General features: G+C 37.5%; 1 protein-coding gene across 7 annotated transcripts in view; it reads right to left on the reverse strand.

Moving 5' to 3' along the window:
• Positions 1 to 15,873, reverse strand: part of CDC14B (cell division cycle 14B) — a 43,002-nt gene extending 27,129 nt beyond the window's left edge. For 6 of the 7 annotated variants that reach the window (XR_004305577.1, XM_015849315.2, XM_015849314.2 and 3 more), the window contains exons 1-3: positions 15,741 to 15,873; positions 14,686 to 14,761; positions 11,520 to 11,612 (exon numbers count right to left, since the gene is read on the reverse strand). Coding sequence is in view for 6 of the 7 variants with exons in the window: in XM_015849315.2 (XP_015704801.1) it covers positions 11,520 to 11,612; positions 14,686 to 14,727 (135 nt within the window). In the remaining variant the exon portion in view is untranslated. The remainder of the gene's footprint in view (positions 1 to 11,519; positions 11,613 to 14,685; positions 14,762 to 15,740) is intronic. The other variant, XM_015849313.2, reaches the window with a different exon arrangement.
• Positions 15,874 to 20,684: the final 4,811 nt, after the last annotated feature.

A 20,684-nucleotide genomic window follows, 5' to 3' on the forward strand; every position in this document is an offset into this window, starting at 1 on the left:
GCTAAAAAAATCAAAGCTTGAAATGTATCTTCAACACCTAAAATACAAATGGCAACAGGTGACCTTTCCTGTTTTTCCTCTGATTTGAAAATACTAAGCATTCCTCCCATGCATTTGGCAAAACCAAAGGGGAAAAAAAAAACAAAAAACCACAATTGTTTTGTTTACGTAATTTACTATGTTAATGAAAACTGCATGTTTCTCGTGTTTTCACTGAAGTGGTATAAGTGAAGTTTATATTTCAATTTGCAAGCATATACCTAGAATTAAAAAAGACTTCAAAATTTTAGATAGATAGGTAGGTAGATCACTTAAGACCTGCTCCTCAGTTGCTTTCTATTCTGCAGGCATACATTATACGCAGTTCACTGCCTGAAGTAGACATGATGGTTATGTTAAAAAGAATTCCAAGTTGTATGTTTTGATACAGTCACATTAAATGTCTCAGAGCACAATGAACACAGACTTACAGCTGCCATACACTTATCAGAGAAAGTGCTGCCCCAGAAAAACATCTAAAACAGAGGCATAAAATGGCACTAACAAACAGAGAAAACTGTAATTAAAGAGCAAAAGCAGAGGTTGTACCCAGAAATGAGTCACTGTGTAAAGAAGCTGTGATTCAGTGCTGCCAGGCTGGGTAATACAGAGCAATACTTGTACAACAGGCAAACAGAAAGGCTTCTAGGGTTAGCTAATCCTTGAAGCACCTGTAGCACAAAGGAAAAGGATTCCTCTCACATTTCAGCTGATCTTTTACCATCTTCTTGAATAATACAAGCTTCAACACAATAGCATGTTTGCAAATTAACGGTAGCAAGAGGATGTTCTTAATGCCCTAGTGGACACATTACAATAATTAAGTCTAAATTACACCACATGGTATCAATACTGGTTAGTTCTTATTCCTGAAATGACAATAGTGAAGAAGTACTAGTGAAGAAGTACATCTGAATGGATATTCCTTGACATAGTTACACAAACATTCACCACAGACAAGCACATTTAAGAAAGCCAATGTGATTTCTAATGAAAAATTCTGAGCACCGGAATATCTACCATATCACAGAGTATGTTTTTTAAAAAAAAAAAAAAAAAAAAAAAAAAGCAAGCAAACAAACAAAAAACCAGACTGCCAGGAGATAGCATTTTTAAATGCAAACAAGTTTAAAGGAAAAAGTACTAAGCAAAAATGCACAATAGTTCCAGTGCATATGAAACAATACACTCACTGAAGGAAGCTCTTTAATGGAGTTAGATTTCTTAAGATTTTCTGGAACTAAAACAGACTGTGGTACATTCTGACTGTGACTGCACACATAAGATGCAATGTGTGGAGCAGTTTCAGAGACAACTGTGGGTGAAACTGCTGGATAGAGTTCTTGGTGAAAAGTGGTTTACAAAAACTTCAGGTTAGTAGGAGGATATCTGGGCAGGTGTGATAAAACGGTGTATTTCAAGACAGAGAATAGCATTCAGTCTTTACTGTGAATGAGAAAGACTACAAATTGAAACTTCGTTCGTAATGGAAGTATCCCAGCAGTAACACAACACAAGAAGCTATGACAACAGAAGTGGAAACAAGATCATTTCTGTGAGTTTAAGATCAGAAGAGAATCCCAGCAGGAAATCTTGGATGTGTGGAAAGCTGGCTCAAGGATGAATCTCTGACTGGACTGGGGTTGCTAGTGGTCAAGGTTCCAAACATACACAGGTTGTTCTGAAAGCAACGCCTTCTATTTTTTTCCCATGGAAGCTATAACAGATCCGAAGAGCAGAATAACACTATTTGATACAGTAAATTCTCATCAACAGAACTCCATTTTTCAACACAGTCACTAACGTTAGTGATGCATTTTCATCAGTGATGAATAAGAACTGCATGCCACACTTGTAAAAACCTACATCTGTACTGCCACTTATTGTCACTGCTAAAACACATCACCCACTGCCTCACTGTGTTCACGTCCACTGTTTGGTCTCCTTGTTCAACAAGCACCAGTGACTGTCAATGGCTGCTGTTTTAATAGCATGGAGAAATTCAATGACACCCTTTTGCTTCACATGCAGTTCCACATCAGACGCCATTCTGTCAGTGCTCCTCTGCTGCCATCTGTCACATGACAACAAAATGTAATGAAATGAAGGTTCAGCCTCTACTGACATAATATTAACACCCATCTTTGACATCGTGAGGCAACATAATCAAATAGGAAGCATTAATTTTGGAGTAGCCTTCATAGAAACTGATTGTAGGTAGGACTAAAGGAGTGAGATGTGGAGCAGCCAAGAACAGGCTAACAGGAGACATCAAAGCAGCAAAGGCTACATCTGTGTTAGGATGTGTGTAAACTAGCATAAATGCATCTGCAGACTGAAAGCTGGCAATGAAGTGCTGACATCTGTAATGTAGACTTCCGGAATTTTATTTATTTAACTTCATGCTAGTCCTAGTCTGATCCCATGGACTGGACACTCATGAGCTGTTGGGATTGACCATGTGCTGCTCTATGAAGGGAACCAAAATGCACTGACCAAGGGTTTAAAGAGAGATTCACTTCTAACAGACTCCTGATACAAACCTAAACTTTAATAGACAAACTGGCAAATACCCCATAGTTCAAGGTCAGTGGCAGCTACTTCTTCTGACTAGGAGGTCACTAAAACCTTCAGGATGAATTATTTCACTGGAATTATGTGAAAGGCAGTAAATGAGAGAGGAAGTAAAAGTAATTAGAGTGAATTCTGAGCAGACAGGATAGTTTAAAGAAAGACAAATTTTATAAGGTACTCAGCAGAACTGAAGTTTCAGAAAAAGCTGGAAATGTGAATGTTGAACTGACAAAAATGAAAACAAAGATGTTTACAGATACGTTTGTAAACTGATGAAGTGTGCACAAGGGGGAGAACATGAAATAGGAAAAGACATGCCACTAGAAATATACAGCACTTGAAACCAATTTAACTACGTACTGAATCTAAGCTCGGCTACTTACATTTCTGCAGGATTACAGGATTTTTCACACACAGAGCTCTTTTCTGTAGCTAATGCCCATAATGCAACCACCATGAAGTGCAATAAAATGATATGAGAGTATAAATTTTAAGCAATTAAATTAGCTGTTATTTAGTAGAAAATAATGTATTCTGGGTACTTTCGTGTATATACGGAGAAAAGTTTATTCAAATTTTACAATCATATCACAAGGGGCTCTCCTTCCTCAAGCCAAACATTCAAAACAAGCAGCTTTTTAACAGAAACTTGAAAATTCTGCTTTGTGAAGACCAGAAAGAAAGCATGCAAAAGTACAGCTGCATTGATTTTAATGTTGTCCCACAATCTCATACAAGTGCAGACACATGCACACACTTGCAGTCTTAAAGCTTTTACAAATCCTTAAGTATATTCAAGAAAATTATTATAATAAAGAACTGACATCTTTCACAATAACACTGTTTTTTCACCCTGTATAATCATTTTACATACTACTTCTTTAGAAATTCATTTTCTTTATGCATGTAAAGATAAAATCCTACTGAACTTCAAAATACAGCCAGAATTTTGCCATTAAGGTTGAACCATTAACATTGCTCTAATCATCCTTTCTATTTAGGACACCTGCTTCTAATTAAAGGACTGGATGTAGCTCTGTGAATGGTCAAGAACCTCTCAAGCACTGCTCCTGCCAATACTGCCACACAGTCCAACAGCCACTAGAATGCTCATTCAATGAAATGGAAAAGCTTGTAGGACTAGGCTACTGAACACTCACAAACAACCACTGAATGAAAGTTCTAGCAGTAATCAAACCTTATCTGATTTATACTACTGTTTTCAACCCAGTCCTATTTTAAACAAGGGTCTTCTAGATTAGTGTTGCTCCTACAGAAACACGATTTGCAATAGGATGGAAAGTATTCCTGGTAGAAATCTAAATCCCCAGAACACCAAGTTTTGGTGTTCTCACCAAGAGTTACCATGTGAGAGTAATACTGAACCCAAAACAGAACATATCAGGTAATAAAGATACCTGATATCATTTATTGCTTTTTAGGGAAAATATAGAAAGCTATTTAAATAAGCCATACTGTTAGAAATCATATTAACTCAAGTCAGCAAACAGCCCTTTGAATTCATGTTGATGATGTGCTTAATAAGCCACTTTATTCTCCTTGTCAGCCCTTAAATGAAATACCTACTTGAGGTTGCTACCCTCAACCACAAATTTTACCCCATTGACTTAAAAGGATGACAACAATGAGAAGATTCAATTTCAACTGCCTACAACCATATTTTATGCAATACAATTATGTTCCAAAAATGTCACTCACTTAAAATAATCTGAACCACTGTAAACTACAAATACATACAAATCACTCAATTCAGAACAAATACCTCTACAATCAAAAGCTGGCACACACACATAATTTTACTATAAAAGTATCACATAGAATCACAGAATTGTAAGGGTTGGAAGGGACCTCTAGAGATCGAGTCCAACCCCCCAATATCAAATATGCTATGTTATTAAAACCTAAACTGAACATACTAGACAGTTAATGCACTAAACTTTCTAGCAATATTTCTTCAAATAATATATTTTTGTATGGAAGTGTACAGTACTACAGAAATGGAAGCTTGTATATGGAGGTATGCTGTACTAAAGAAATGCACATGTAGCCAACTACACTTTTATTACCAGAAATACAGTTTGTTAAATAGATAGAAGCCTCCAGTCATTTTTAAAACAGTTGAGAGGGGCATAGCTGGAAACATCAGTACACCGTAACAGATAAGAAAGTAAGCTAATAAAAGCTAATAATACTATAGTGATGAATCCCCAGAGGGCAACCCTATGCAAAAATGCAGCCTGGAAAGAACATGGTAAGGAAGAACTTTGTAGAAAAAGCAAGAAAAACTGTTACAATGAAAACTTATGATGATTTCCAAAATGTCATTCAGATGAGGTCTTGAGCACAGAGAAAGACTTAAGGCAACTTCTACTAATATGAAATACCAGTATTTCTTTGTTCTTCTTCTCTCTGCCATTCAAATGACAAGCATAAACTTTCTTTGCCAAAATGTAGCTGAGAGTGAACACAGTTTGCCCACCTCTAATTTGAGCACTGTACCTGTAACCCATTTACTATCACTCAGCTTGGACGACTAAACAGATTTACCTCCTTTTCTACATCTTATCCAGGGATAACTTGCAAGTGCCACAGTAAAACCGTAACAGCTCAACATTATATGTAGGCTGGTGTTAACTGCTTCTACAACTTCCAACTCCTAAGCCATGTTAGGCCCACAGTTAGGAAGGCCACCATCAAACTGGAAAGTCAAAAACAGTATTATGGATCAGAATGGATGAAGGAAATGCTGCTTACCCTGAAGAAAGAAGATCAGAAAATAGACAAAGTACAGAGATGAGTCCTGGAGAAGATGACCTGAATTACAGCAGCTCATGGGGCAGTACCCCCAGAGGGTCGCCCTCCAAGTACATTATTAGTGCCAGGCCTGAGAAAAGAAACACTGTTACTAAGTTAATGCAGTTAAGGGGAGAGAGGGGATCTTGGTAACTGGGTGTTACAAAGTACATTTTCTTTCTTAACATAGAAGGAGCAATGGTAGGAGAAGCAGACTTTCCTCACCCACAGCCAAGTCCTGGTGAAAATCAAGAGAAGCCACTGTAGATATCAACTCAGAAGATCATTGCTGCTTTGGTAGAGTGGTAAAGCCTGAACAACACAGACAGCTTATAAGGAAAAGCAGTTTTTCTTTAGGAGGTGAAGAACAAAGGTTTTTTCCCCCCACCCATCTTTCCCTTCACACTATCCACCCCAAATAATTTGTGACCATTCAACTCCAACTAACCAAATGTGGCTATGCTTTGTGTGGCTGAATGTGTACACAAAATATTGTTCCCGTTATGAAGCATATCATACATAAAAATTAAACAAAATACAAAAATATGAGGGCCGCTCCAAAAGTAATGCCTCCAATTTGATTATGTTGGCCCACAGTGTTGGAGGCAGATGGCAGTAGAGGCTGAACCATCTCACCTATCTTCCATTATATTTTGTTGTCAGGCAGCAGAAGCATAAACTGACAAAATGGCATCTGACACAGAAACACACGTGAAGCAAAGAGGTGTCACTGAATTCCTCCAGGCAGAAAAAAGTAACACCCACTGACATTCACTGACACTTGCTGAATGCTTATGGAGATCAAACAGTAGATGTAAGCACAGAGAGGTGGTGGGTGGTATGTACCAGCAGTGGCAACAGCCAGATTCTAGACGACCATGCACAAATGTGACACCATGAAATGAAGAGCCACTTGCTTGACTCATCCATGCAAATCAGCAGGTTACAACGAAGGAACTGTATAAGGAGCTTCAATGAATACCAGCTTCAATGCACTGGAAATAATGGTGGCAGAGTTGAAATATTGCCAAGTTTGGACCAGGTGGTTCCCAGGAAGGCTCACACAGGAAGGCTTCCCAGGAACAGAAACAACACTGTATGCAAGTCTGTCAGGACCTATTTAACCAATACAAGGCTGAAAGTGACAGTTTCTAGGACTGGCATCATTACTGGTGACAAGAGGTAGCATCCCCACTAGAGTGAAAACAGTAGTCCATGCAGTGATGCAGTGGCATTCCAGGGAGTGAATTTCCCACTGAAGAAAAGGTTAAAGATGAAGTCCTCAGAAGGCAAAGTGATATGCACTGTCTTTTGGGAAAGGAAGGGGTCATCCTGGATTTCCTGGAACCTGGACAAACCACCAATTCTGCAATACTGACTACGCTGAAGGCTCAAATTCCAGTGTCACACCAGAGGAGACAACCTTTCTCTGACAACATGATCATGCTAGGCTCATACCAGTATGAAGACCATGGAGCACACTGCTAGTCTTGACTACACTGCCCTTCCATATACTCACCAGATGGTTTTGATTTGGCACCTTCTGATTTCCATCTGTTCAGGATGATGAAAGATGGACTGTATAGGCAACTATATTGAAAAAGTATGCTTTGTATCTGAGAATTTGCATTATCAAATACTGTTGTGCTCCTTGAATCTGTTATAGTTTCCAGGCAAAGAAATAGGAGGCATTAATTTTAGAGTGACCTACATAGATGAAAGATAAACAATATAGAAACTAAGATCTAAACTGTTAATATTTACACTAAAATATCCTAAAAGCTACATATATAACAGTGCACTGGAAACACTGTTCTTCCTCTTTAAGTTCTTGTTACATTGAAGAGCCCCCTAGCCTGAGTTAGGTTGTGCTGTCACATCAAAGTACACCTGGAAGAAAGCAGCAGATTCAGGAGGGGAAAGAAATAAGCGTGTAGTTTGGATGACCCCTTCAGAAACTATCTCCACAAAAGAGGAAAGACAGACAAGTTAGATGAAGATGCAAGATGTGGGAACATTATAAAAACAAGAACTGCGAGGAAGAGACTGGGAGCAGACTTTGCTTGTAAACCAGAACACTAACAACTGCCCTTTCACTGCACCACAGTTAATGAAGAGCTTTACAACTGCAGTAGTTGTCAAAATGAGCACATCTCCACACAGTTAATATACACATACATACGTATTCAAACAAAAGATGCTCAACGGTCATGCCAACATATTACAATTTCTATCAACAGAAATTAAATAACTGTTTAAGAATTCTAACTTCAGGTTGATGGGCCTTTAAAAGATATACTTTCAAGCCGCTAAGTGTAAAAATACTGAAAGCTTATGAAGACATGCAAGTGTCTTTTAACAGTTACATACAGTTCGTTGTATTTTTAATGTATTCATGTGTTTAAGTGTGATTGCGTTAAGAAAAAAAAAAAGAAAAAAAAAAAAGTACAAAAAACATACAAACTTACTGTATCTGTACTATTCCTAAATGCTGGTAGCCTGTTATTCCAAACAAGTAGGAATTCCTGCAGAACTTCTATCCAAAACCGTGCATAGGCCATCAAAGGCCTTATAACACACACAGATGAGCACTATTTTCATGACTCACTCTGTGGACACTACTTCCCTATTCTATTTCCTTGCTCTTCCCACCCAGGCTCCCCCAGTATGATGCAATGCCACACAGCTTCTTTATATAAGGAAAGCAGATGAAGCAGGAACCCACCATGAAGCTAAAAAGAAAAAAAAGAAAAAAAAGAAAAAAAAAAGATATTGAACTTGAAAAAATATTCAACCCACAGAAGACAAAATATAGAATGACAATCTATCAATCTATCACTTCTACAGTATGGGATAAGAAATGATCCAATTCAGTTCAAATAATGACAAGCATTACCAAATGGTAGATCCTTCTTCATCAAAAAGCTATGTACTCTGAACTGAAGAAGTAGCTGGATGCTTAAACCTACAAAAGAATGACCTTAATATACTTCTAGTCAGGAATTATGATTATACACATACATTTATCAGACATTCTGTGCAGATCCTAAGCCCCTGTGTACTTCACAGAGAACAATACAGAAAGCAGGAACATGGGATACGTGTGTCTGAACACTACAGCACTGTTTAGTGTAATTAAGCCTGCCTCTTCATGAAAGATCATCAAAGTGCACCAAGGAAAAAAAGTAAGCCTTAGGGTCACAGTTTGTGATCTTCCTTCACTGGAATCCCTCCCACATCAATCTGGGAAGAGATTATATCTCACCTCATAGAAAAGGTAGAACAGAAGCCAAAAACCATTGCACTGGAAAGAAAAACAGGATCCAGCTAAAACTACCTCACCATCTATGATTCATAATTATCCAAAGGACAACTCTTCCTACCCCCAAGGAGAAGATGAATACTAACATAGTGCTTCCCTTCATTAAAGGACAATGCTGAAAGACTGAACCTGTACAAGGCAATACAGTTAAGTGCAGATTTCTGAACTCCAAAAAATCATCTGTGGCTTTGTCTTGCCTCTTTCTGTCATATGTCACAGTCTTCCCATATGCACTGGCTAGTCAGTCATAATCTTTCTTCACTCCAGTGCTCGATGATGTTACTGGAGGCATGTGGTTGCAAGGTTCAGGTCTGTCCTATGCTCCATCAGCCCCATGTAGATTGTTACCAGGTGTTGCAACACCCAATCTGACAGCAACACTGGAACACTTTGATGGCATTTTTTTCCTTCCAGCCTCTTGTTTTTAATCACCAGCATTGTCTTTAGCTTCTTCTAATGTCCAGATATTATGCCTAGTCTACAGGCACTCTGTTTCTCCTAGGTCAGCTACTAATTGAGCTGCCTGCTGGACCACCACCTCTGATGCCACTAGAGGATTTAATATTGAGACCAGAGTGCAATACAGGTGGGAAGGGGCCTGCTGTAAAATCAGGTCCCGCTGAGAATCCAACCATGTCAGGGCTATCAAATCTTAATAGATAACTTTCCTCATACCTAATTCTTGGATATAATTTTGAAGGTCCTCCATAGAGGACTACAAACCTGTACACAGCAGTATATCCAATTTGTTTGGCCATACCATATGGCATGCCACCATTAAACCAATCTAATATAGAATGATTTTCATTTGCAAAATGGATACCCACATAATAATCTCTGCCTAAGGGCAGGATGCACAGTTATGGTAGCCAATTTAGATATCTCTGGCCCACTAACTATAATGCTTTCTGCCCCTGAATCCCATAATCTCAACAACCAGGTTGGTACACTCCCTCTACGTTTCCGCTGAAACCACTGTAACAAGTCCATTAGTTTCACTGCCGTGTGTGGTTGAGCTGTTAATGGGTTTGGGCAGGGGGGCATTGATGGGAGGCACCACTGCCAGACTATCTTGTATTTATTTTTGTATTTTTGGGGGGTTACGACAGAACGGATCTCTAGAGAATCCGTTGCAAGCAGAGCTTCAAGATCTGACTTGGAATCTATATTCTCCTGATTAACCATATCTGCTGATTCAGAATACTGGTCACTGTCTATTGAAATATTTCAGACTTGACCTATGGGGAGATGCAAAATTGGTTTCTTCGCAGTTAGTATTCTGAGTTCCTGCTCTAACTTTTCAATATGATCTTTCAAAACTTGATTTTCATTTCCTAAAGTATTGGTTCTCATTTCAGCCTAATTTAAAGCATTTAATAGTGGCCATGCCACTGTGGAGGTGGCTAATCGTTGTTCTTCTGTAATTAATATATCTTTGCTGAGCTCCTGAAGGTAATCTGCCATGTGATATGGGGAAGTACTTCCCACAACACATAAGGAACCTCATTTTTCAATGATAACTGTTTATTCATAATAGGGAAATCCCTGGGATCTGACGTGGAATCATCTTATCTAGAGGGGCAATGTTCTCCCCCCTGACCCATTTACAGAAATTCCACTGAAAGGACATGACGTAAATTTTGTATATTTAGCCTGGCCTGGCTCATATTGATGTTATAATTAGGAAATACATAGAACTTACATTGCCAGTTTCTTAAGAATACAAAGATCAGCAGTAACACTCATAAGGTTCCTGTTTCTCAGATAGCCATAATGGCAGATTTGCAAGTTAAGTTCTTTATTCATATGATTATTGTAGAAAACAGATAACAAAGAAAACCTGGGAAGCAACAAACAGGACTTAGCTATTTAGCAGGGAAGCAGCAAGAAGGCTGTTAGCACAGTTACTACTGCATAGCTGCACAGCTGGTAAACCACAATGACCTAAGGCTAGATGAACTCTGATCCTTCAGATCCATCAAAAACACAGTAGTCATCACTTTGTTTCAAAAGCAAATGAACAAGAGAGAGTGTGTTACAATCAAGCCATATTACAAGTCAAAACAGAACAGGAACGCAGTTCATCACATATTTCATACTTAAGCCGTTTGTACTCTATTCCTCAGCTACAGTTTTGTGCACCAAGTACAGATTCTTTCAGATGTAGTTGCAATGGGAAGCCATTTTTGCAGCCAAGAACCTGACTCAGCAGATCTGCAGCCCAAGCTTTATACTGGCTCTACTACACAACCTTATGCCTCTCATAGGTTAACAGAAGAGATCATCTCATAGTAAAAAAGAAGAAAGTGAAGAAGACATATTTAAATGTGTTTGCAAAAGGAAGTGATACACTATACTTTGTCCAAGACCATATTTGTTGAAAAAAGGAAAAAGAAAATAAAAATCAGGTTTTTTTTTTCCTAAAGGAAAAGATGCATACATTTTTTGAAATTCAAAAAACTATGACAAATAATGAAACTCCAAATTTTTTTCCGAGGTGTATTTTTGTGGGTTTTTTTTTTTTTTTCTTTTCCTTCTAGGAGCACAAATCACACTACAAGGAAAAAAAGAAAAAAAAAAAAGAAATCCATACATATACCTGCTGGACATTACAAGTTCTAATAGAAGGTGGCAGTTTACTGCAAGATACATTAATAATAATATTATCCAAGAGAAAACAAATGCTTCTATCTTGCTGTTTTAAAAAATGAGCATGAAAGAATAAATACATTTATCCTCCTTATGTAATGGTAAAAATTTTAATACTTACTGCGTAGGAGCCTATGAGAAACGCAGCATTTGCTTGCTTTTTTCGATCAAAGCCAGTATAATGAACTATTTTCTTCTTTATCAATGAAAATGACTGTATCAAAAAATGAACAAGATGATAATTTTGCTGTTTATTTGTTTCACATCTCCTTTGCCCATAAGGCTCAGTTCATGTACTTTCAACCATTTGTATTGAGAAGACAGAATACATCATAGACAAATGCCTCGAAAGCTTCAGAAGAGCCTACTGTATCCTCACCTGGTTTATTCCAGGACTTTTCATAGTATCCAGCCTAAATAATCTTTATAAGATTACACTAATTTACACAGACTATGTGGATCTTTCTTTTTCTCCTTGAAAGTGTTTAATATTTCTGACTTCAAGCCCCATTCAATAGATAACTACGTGAAGTAAATACAACACCTAGCAGTAAATACATTACATTCTCAAAACCATCACAAATGAAGTCCTAAAAGCACTAAAATAATAGTTTAGATGTTTTCTAAAAAAAAAAATAAAAAATATCTTGACTCCAATATTTTTACTAATAGCTGCTTCTAAAATACCTCTGGATATGGCAAACATAGGTTTAAATAAAAATATTTTGAAAACATTTTAGAATCATGTTAGTAATAATGTCTTGAAATTTCATCTGAGTGAAATATATTGATTATCTAATGATCTAAGGGAGAAGGTGGAATAGCACTGCGAATAGGAAGGACATTCACCTCTATGATGACAGCATCTATTCCCTAATCTATTCCCTAACTATTCTCTAACTTACCCACAAAGCAAACTTTAATGCTCTTGAAACTTGAATCACTGCTAAACTATCATAAAATATCTCTGTTACATAGCAGTGTTACTCTCTCAGAGCACTTAAGACAAATATAATCCAGATCACTAGCAGAAATATGTTCTCAGCAATCTTAACACATCCCTCCAATGTAATATCCCAATATATTGAAAGACTATTAATTATATTAACTTGTGTTGCCTCAGAGCACCCTGTAAAACAAATGTCCAAACTGCAGCTCGGCATGGCTGGCAATATGGCTAACTTCCTGATCAGGCAGCAGCTTTTCATTGCAAAGGGGACCTGGGCAAGCACCCAGTCCCCAGCAATACCCAAACCATCAGCGCACTGTTAACACTGTGTTGACTGAAAGCAAGGAGCACAGCGTTGACTCAAGTGATAGCAAATAACTGTATGTATTTTGACACACTGACTGAACACAGTGCTCTGAACAGTAAGAAATATGCAGTTGTACCTTCTGATTCAATACGGGAATTTGAAAATACATTTCAAGATTGAGGAGAAAAGGAAAAAAAAAAAAAATCGATTTATGTTTGAAACATCATTTTCAGCTGAACTAAACATATTACCCACAGGCTTTCAAACTGAATGCATAGGGCTGCAATCAGATATTCAACTTAAAAAATCTGATCACATCTCTTTACCAGACATTTATACGCCCTCCCTTACAAGAGAAATATCCTTCACTTCACAACCACGCTTTGTTCATGTTGTCACTTTTTGGCAGTACACATGTTTGTAAACAACTATCAAGGACTATGCACCAGAAGAGAAAAATTTCACCAGAAATCTCTGATGAACACCTTGCGTGGTCATCAAACCAGACTGATTAGTTTCACAACAAGGGTCATATATCCCATTAGTTTTATATTTTTTTCTCAACTCCTGTATTAATGTTTTAAGAAAAAAAAAAAAAAAATTAAAATGTTTTGTTACTCATATATTAATGATATTGTATATTTTACAGGGGCTGCTCCAAAAGTAATGCCTCCTGTTTTATTATGTTGGTGGTATGGCAGCAGAGGCTGAACCTTCTCACAAATAACCCATTACATTTTGTTGCCATGTGACAGTGCAGCATTCTGACACAACTGGTGTCTAAAGTGGAAGTGTGTCACTGAATTGTTCTGTGAGGAAACAACAGTACCCACTGATATTCATTGATGCCTGCTGAATGTTCATTATGGGGACCAAACAGTATATGCGAATACAGTGAGGCAGTGGGTGGTGTGTTTCAGTAATGGTGACAGCAGGTCATCTCTGCTGGTGCAGATTTTGATAGTGCGGCAGGCAGCTCTTGTTCACTGCTAGTAGAAATGCATAACTAATGGTATTTTTCAACTGTTCCATAAATGAACTGTGCTCTTTGTATTGGTTGCAGTTTCCATGGAAATAAAGAGAAGGCATTACTTTTGGAGCAACTTGTGTATATGCAGCCCAAAACAATTCCTCTGTACTTAATGCAGCCCAGACAAGCCAAAAGGTATGACACCCATGCTGTAAACAGAAATAAGAGAATCTTAGGTCTCAGGTAAACCTGTTCCTAGCTCTATAGTGACAATACAAGATGGATTTAAGTAAACTGATGCCAGTGACAGACACCAAGTAATACCCTCTGCCAAAAAAAACCAAAACTAAATCAAACCCAACCAAAAACAACAGAACCTCACTTAAACTTTGTTAAACTACTATGTGCTGCATGCTTTCCAATTTTCATAGCTCAGTGGTGCTTTTAAGACCTAAACAGTTTTGAACTGGTAAACAGGGATTCACATTAATGCTAATAAGCTTTTTATCTGCCTAACAGGTTTGATAGTCCAACTTGTGTAAAAGGTCAACTAACTTTAAGTAATTGATTTTATCAATACAGGAATTCTCTATTATAAAGACACCATGTTCTAACAAGACTCCAATTACTAAGCAACCCTATGGAAAAAAAAAAAAAAAAAAGGATGCAGTCAGAACATGACAAGTCTTCTCTAGGACCATGCCAAAAATACTATCAAAAATCAAATATTGCTTCTTACAGAAGAGGTGTCAGTACCAGAAGAGGAATATAAGTTTAAAAAAAAATATATAAAAAATCTACCATTACAAATCTAGCTCCATCTGTACCCATTTAGCAACTCATCTTTTAGGAGCTTAACATTAGTCTGTGCCACAATAAAGTGGATTTTAAAGGCAAGTGGCTTTTTCCCTCCATAAATGCATGTAAGGGAACGTTGTATGCATGTTCAAAACATAGCTTCAATAGGAATACATGAAAGCACTTTAACAAGAGAAACTTCTGGCCTATTTGCTTTTGTTCTTTAAAAAGACATGAATACTGAATACTAAAACAAGCATTACCTTTAATTTCTTACTTAGCTTGCAGCAGTATTTGTAGACCATTGCCAGATTGAGTGGTCCAAAATCTCCATAGAAGCTAGTCAGAGAAAGGGTAAATTTATTTTTTATTTTTTTAAAATTTCGATAGTTTAAGCTAGATGCACAAAATAAGACACAGTAATATACGCATGAATAATTCTGAGCATGTAAATGTCTTCTTATATATGTACTATTTTAAGTGGAACACCAGTTGTTTCCTGTTTTCCCACACACCATCACACAAAGTAGAATATTCAAGATTTGAAAAATTCCCAATACCTTATCACTCTGGGACACCAGTTTAGAAACCCTGCTTCAAAACCAACCCAAATATCTGGTTTTAAATGAAGGCAATGACAAGTAATCAAAATATTCTGGGAATATGTCTACATATACCTAGTGTTCCTATAAATTCTATGGTAAATCACCTCAATTAATTGAAGATACAGTACTTATTACTGCTAAAGAAGAGCAAAAACAGAGAATAATTATTCATCAGCCCTTTTAAAAATAGTACGTTTTTGGTTAAAAGCATATCAATAATCAGTAGTGTTCCAGATCGCATACAAAGACACATGCTGCTCACTAGTGGGCTCATAAAAGCTTGACTTAGTTTTGTCAGCTTTTTCACTTATTCCAGGATGTTTAGATGCTCCACTTAATATTTTGGTGACTAAAGACATCTCTTTCTGCTCAGTGTTTGAATGTAGATTTCCGATTATACGTTGCTGCAGCATGTTCCAGTGTCTTCTAACAAGTTTGGGCATACCAAAAGCTCTGAAAAGATTTTTAAGAAATCCTGATGGGAAGCCAAGAAATCATTCCAAACCTTATAAACCATCACAGCAAGTAAGTCTGAGAGGACAGACTCATATTATTAGCTCTATAATGAGAATAGTATGTTTCCCTCAGCAATATTTAAACACAGAACGTCAATTAGACTGGTTTCTCATTACTGTCGTTCTGACTGATTTATTCCAGTGATCATGGGGAAAAAAACAAAAAACAAAAAAAGAAAAAAGAAAGTCTGTACTTACTTCTCATACACAAGTTCATTGTCTACACAGAAGTAATGGGTATCTGAAGCTGCAGCTCCACTCTTTGGTTTTTGGCAGAGAACTGCGAAATAAAGGCGATCTGAAAGGCAGGGAAACAGAACTTTAACAAACACCCTATTTTTCTGCAGCACGTCCGCCGACAGCACAAATCCAAACAGCTTCCTCCCGCCTCCTCAGGTGGCAGTGACACGGCGCCGGGCTCGCAACCCTCCCTGTGCTTCTAGTGCCCGGACACGGTCAGCGGGGCAGTGCCGGCTCCTCCCGCAGGTGACGCAGGCCAAGCCGCACCGGGACCCTCTGAGCATGGCAGCCCTCAGCTGCATCCTCAGCCCGCGGCATGGGCATTAAACCGAGCCGCAAAATGTCTCCGAACCGGCCTGGGGCGCGGCGCTCCCCAGCAGAGGCCCACAGCACAGCCGGCCCCCGCCATCCATATCGGTAACCCCCACAGAGGCAGGCAGGAACACCCGGTGTTTGTTTTAGCGGCCCTTGCTGAACGGGTTAAAGCCACCCTTGGTATTCACGTTAAAACAAAAGAAAACACCAAAACAAAACTCTCGAATGGCAGGGCAGCTGCACTGAACTTTAAACGTGGACTGTGCCATGCTGTAAATTCCTGTGCCTCTAGTAACTGGTCAAAAAAAACAGAGGCCTTGAAGCAACACAGCCACACTTCTGTTCTTGCTGCTGGGGGAAAAAAAATTATATGCATATAACTATATAAATATACACACACACATTACATATGCATATATAAACACATGTGGTGCCTCTTCACACCACAGAGTACCCTCCCTTGCTCTGTGCAGCTAATGGCCATAGGCAAAAGGACAGAGAGCACACAAAAAACGCAAAACTGAGTATGGATAAGATAAAATATCTAGGGATTGTATTTAAACTGGTGTTGCTAGATGAAATCCACGTCAAACTACAGCCCTGAGCTATGATTTCACACTGCTTCTACACTGGTTTAACAGCTAACTGCCACGAGGTTTATTACTAGTGTGCTAGCAGTGTCAAAACACAGCCAGTATTCCCATCCTCAATGGCACCTTGGTGCAAAGGGCTCAAACGACAACATGCACACCCAGGTCTGGACAGAATGGCTGAAGTGCTTGGGCTGGCATGCCTTCTTGCTTGCCAGCTTTTCACATAAGCTGTACATCACTTTTGAAAATATAAAAGCTCTATAGAAGAAGTAATCCCAAATCCCTGAATACTAGAGAAGGAACAAAAAGGCAAAGAAGTACATTTCCATAAGTCCAAAGACCAAAATAACGTAGCATTTTATTCAGAAACAAGACTTGGGAGTATGTGAATCACTTGCTTCCTCAGTGCTCCAGCTTTTACTGAAAATTTTCCACAGCTTTTGCAAAAAAGTCCAACAAAAATACGAATTCATCTCCTGAGTGAATAGAGTGCACATGGCCTTTTGAATTGCTGTAGGCATTCAATTCCACATTGGTATCTTTGGATTGCATTAATTGATGCTATTCTAAAACACCTGCAAGAATTTAGCAAGGAACCCAAGCTTAATGGCTGTAAAACCACTTCACAATAAAAGCAGCATATGTCAAATGCCAACATCCTGACAAGCTGTCCTTTCCAGCAGGCTACTAACAATTGCTCTCCATTATGTAAACAGCAGGCTCCATCTTTTTGAAAATGCTTCCTACGAGGAGATTTTAGTAATAAGCTGTGTAGAGCAGTCTTTTCCCATAAACCTATCTGCCTTTCTACTGGCTAACCAGCCTGACAGCATACAAATGGTAAACTGCTCACTATGTCTGTTTTTATCTATATTTTGCAAATGCATTTCCAGTTCTGTTTACAGTTACCAATGATTACAGTGTTAATTTTTGAACATAAGTAACCAACACGGTGAAACAAGGATTCTTCCACTATGGATAAGACTGCAGGACCAGGTTCTGCACATGAAATACATTGAGCAGTGATAACTGCATTTCAGAAGGACTCCACAACAGCTTGGGCGACTTGAACAAAGCTTCCACTTTAACATTTTTATGCATTTTTATTTTTGTTAATTTTAGCTTTTCTGTACGTCATTTACATATAATGTAATTCAGTACTTCCAGATTCTTGCAAATTTCTAATAAGAGGTCATCATAAAATTATCATAAACTACAGCAGATCCTTCCTAATAGTGTCTCAGAAGAATAAAAGCAGGGCTTACTGCCTTACAGGCTGCATCTGCACTGCAATTAGAAGATATGAATATAGTACATTAGATATACTTCAATTACGTTTAATTTTGTTTGCCTCAAATAACAAAACAGTTAAAACACAGAAACATGGACAATTGCTGGCAATTAATTTTAGTAAGCAACCTATGTACAACAAAACAAGTCCTTAGACCCCTACCTGAGAGCTGTGATCTCACAGTTTTGCTACTACTGGTACTGAATTAGTAAGATTAAAGGTATAACAAACATGTTTGCTTATACAAGCCACAATAATCACACATCTGTTTTTCATGTGCATACAGAAAGAAAAAGATTTTATTTTTCTGCTCTGCAGTGTTCCATAGAAACAGCATAGGTATACACCACTAAGAGCTACTATTTCACAACTGTGTTCACTGGCAAACAGAGATGACAAAGTAATCTCCTTGGTTTACCTTCAGTGAGCCTGATACTTCTATGAGTCCACTATGAAGGGCTTGAAGAAAGCAATTTTAGTAACTCAGGAGGCATCTAAACACTAAACAGTCACTCACTACAGGTAGGAAAAGTCTGCACACAAGCAGCAAAGATTATTTCACCAAAAGAAAAACTCAGCAATGCTACTGCTAAACAGATGCCTCAGATGAAAAATTCAGAGGAGACTGACAGTGTAACAAAACATAATGTCAGTCTGTTTTGAATTAGAAGGAATGAAAGTAGAGAGTTACTTACTACACTAACAGAACTGTATTTCTAAATCAGGGTTAGTGCATAGCACTTTGTTACATTAAGAACTCCAAAATAACAGGAAGACATGAGAGAAAACAAGAAGACAAATTCAGTTGCAATATTAAGATGAGAAGTAAAATTGTAGAGTATATTCCTGTTAGTCATCTTATCCTTGAAAACATTCATTCACTCATCTTTACAATACAATTCATATTTAAGTGATAATACAGTTGAAATAACAACAATGGCTTGGCCTTCTGAAAAAGAAAATGAAGACACACTAGAATGCTAAAGGAAATTTTTATTTACCATGAAAAAAATATTTTCAGGGCACATCATGATTGATGTGTTACTTTACTTAAATGTTGTCCTTGATCTCAGCTGCTCTTGTCCAGTTTGTAAGACTACATTACAAGCGTTCACATGCTGTCAGCACTGAGTTAGGTATTAAAAGCCTTAAATTTGGCTTTAAAAATATTTTGAGACATGCTCACCAGTGAGGTCACAGTGATAAAAGATTAAATAAAACTTCTGTACTGAGATGTATCTGCATAACAGAATTGAGAGTGCTGACAGTCAACACTTCCCAAAATACTTTAATAATAATAATAATAGTAATAATAATAATGAACATATTTGGTTTCTTCATAACATAAAAAATCTTTAATATCTAGTCAACAATATGGGAAAAAACAAAGCAAAACCCTTAGTCTCCACAGTCTCCAACAAAAACAAACAAGTAAGAGAACAAAAAAGCACTCAACCTATCTATCAATTAGCATATTGAACCAGATGCTTTTTTTAAAAATCTCTAAGTGACAGTGACAGAAATGATTTCTAAGTAAAGAGGAGGAAAAAAAAAAAAAAAAAAAGGATATATGGTACAGCTTATGACATTCTTTCTGGAGTTAACTGCACACTGTAACCAACTGGATACTCATTTAACAGGAGGATAAACAAACATCTTTAAAGATTCCTCATGGTGTTCTATCACTCAAAATTTAATTCCATGTTTCGTTACTGTACTTGCTTCATTTTGGAATTAACTGCTGGAGGTGAGAGAGAAACACAACTTTTGTGCAAAGTTTATGCCTTATAATTCTACACTTTGTTTAAAATGTTATTTATAAAATCAGAGCAATGACAACCTGTCAATGAAGTAATGAATTTTTAACCTTCTCAGATGAAACGGTTACATTTCCTTTACATCGTAAAAATTACTTCTTTGAGAGATCAGAAGAATATGGGAGTATGTTTCCAGTAAACAGAAGAAATGTATTCAGTACCAGCAAATTGAATTCATAACAGCCAGACTTACACATTAGTCAACAGAGACAAAACGGCAAGATTTACCATGCAGCTTAACAACCAAAATAAACAGCCTTCCAGAAGCACAGCTTCTCTGAACTACTCTTAATAGCAAACAAAAATATTTAGATTGATAAGTGCAATTCAGTAGGAAATAAAGAATCACAATAATTGTGTTGAGTATAAAATCTATGCATAGTAAAGCATTACCAACTCTGTTACGTATCAGTATAACGTCAGACAAGACAAAATCCATATATCTTTATAGCTATTTGGGATGGTTTGTGCTGTTGTCTTCCACAGAGAGGAAAATGAGAGTAGCCTGCAATGTTCTTAATAAGTTTGGGGCTGTTTTGTAAGCAGAGAAGGTAATGCTGGCATTCAGCCTTTATGGTTGCTAGAATATTTTCCAGTATGTCCAAGTGCAATAGTGAGGCCTGATGCTTTTAATCTGCTTCCAGTCCAGAACTATTAATTCATTTCTCAGAACTGCGTTATGAGAAGGCAGAACTGACAGTCCAAAACCTGAAATAACTTTTAAAGCAGCCAAAGGAAAAGATGAGACTACAGGCCCATTTTCTCTCTCAAAGTTTCTCTATTGGGGAAAAAAAAAAAAAAAAAGAAAAAGAAAAAGAAAAAGAAAAAGAAAAAGAAAAAGAAAAAGAAAAAGAAAAAGAAAAAGAAAAAGAAAAAGAAAAAGAAA

The sequence above is a fragment of the Coturnix japonica genome, chromosome Z (genome assembly GCF_001577835.2).
Source record: "Coturnix japonica isolate 7356 chromosome Z, Coturnix japonica 2.1, whole genome shotgun sequence".
In the NCBI taxonomy this organism is placed as follows: Eukaryota; Metazoa; Chordata; class Aves; order Galliformes; family Phasianidae; genus Coturnix; species Coturnix japonica.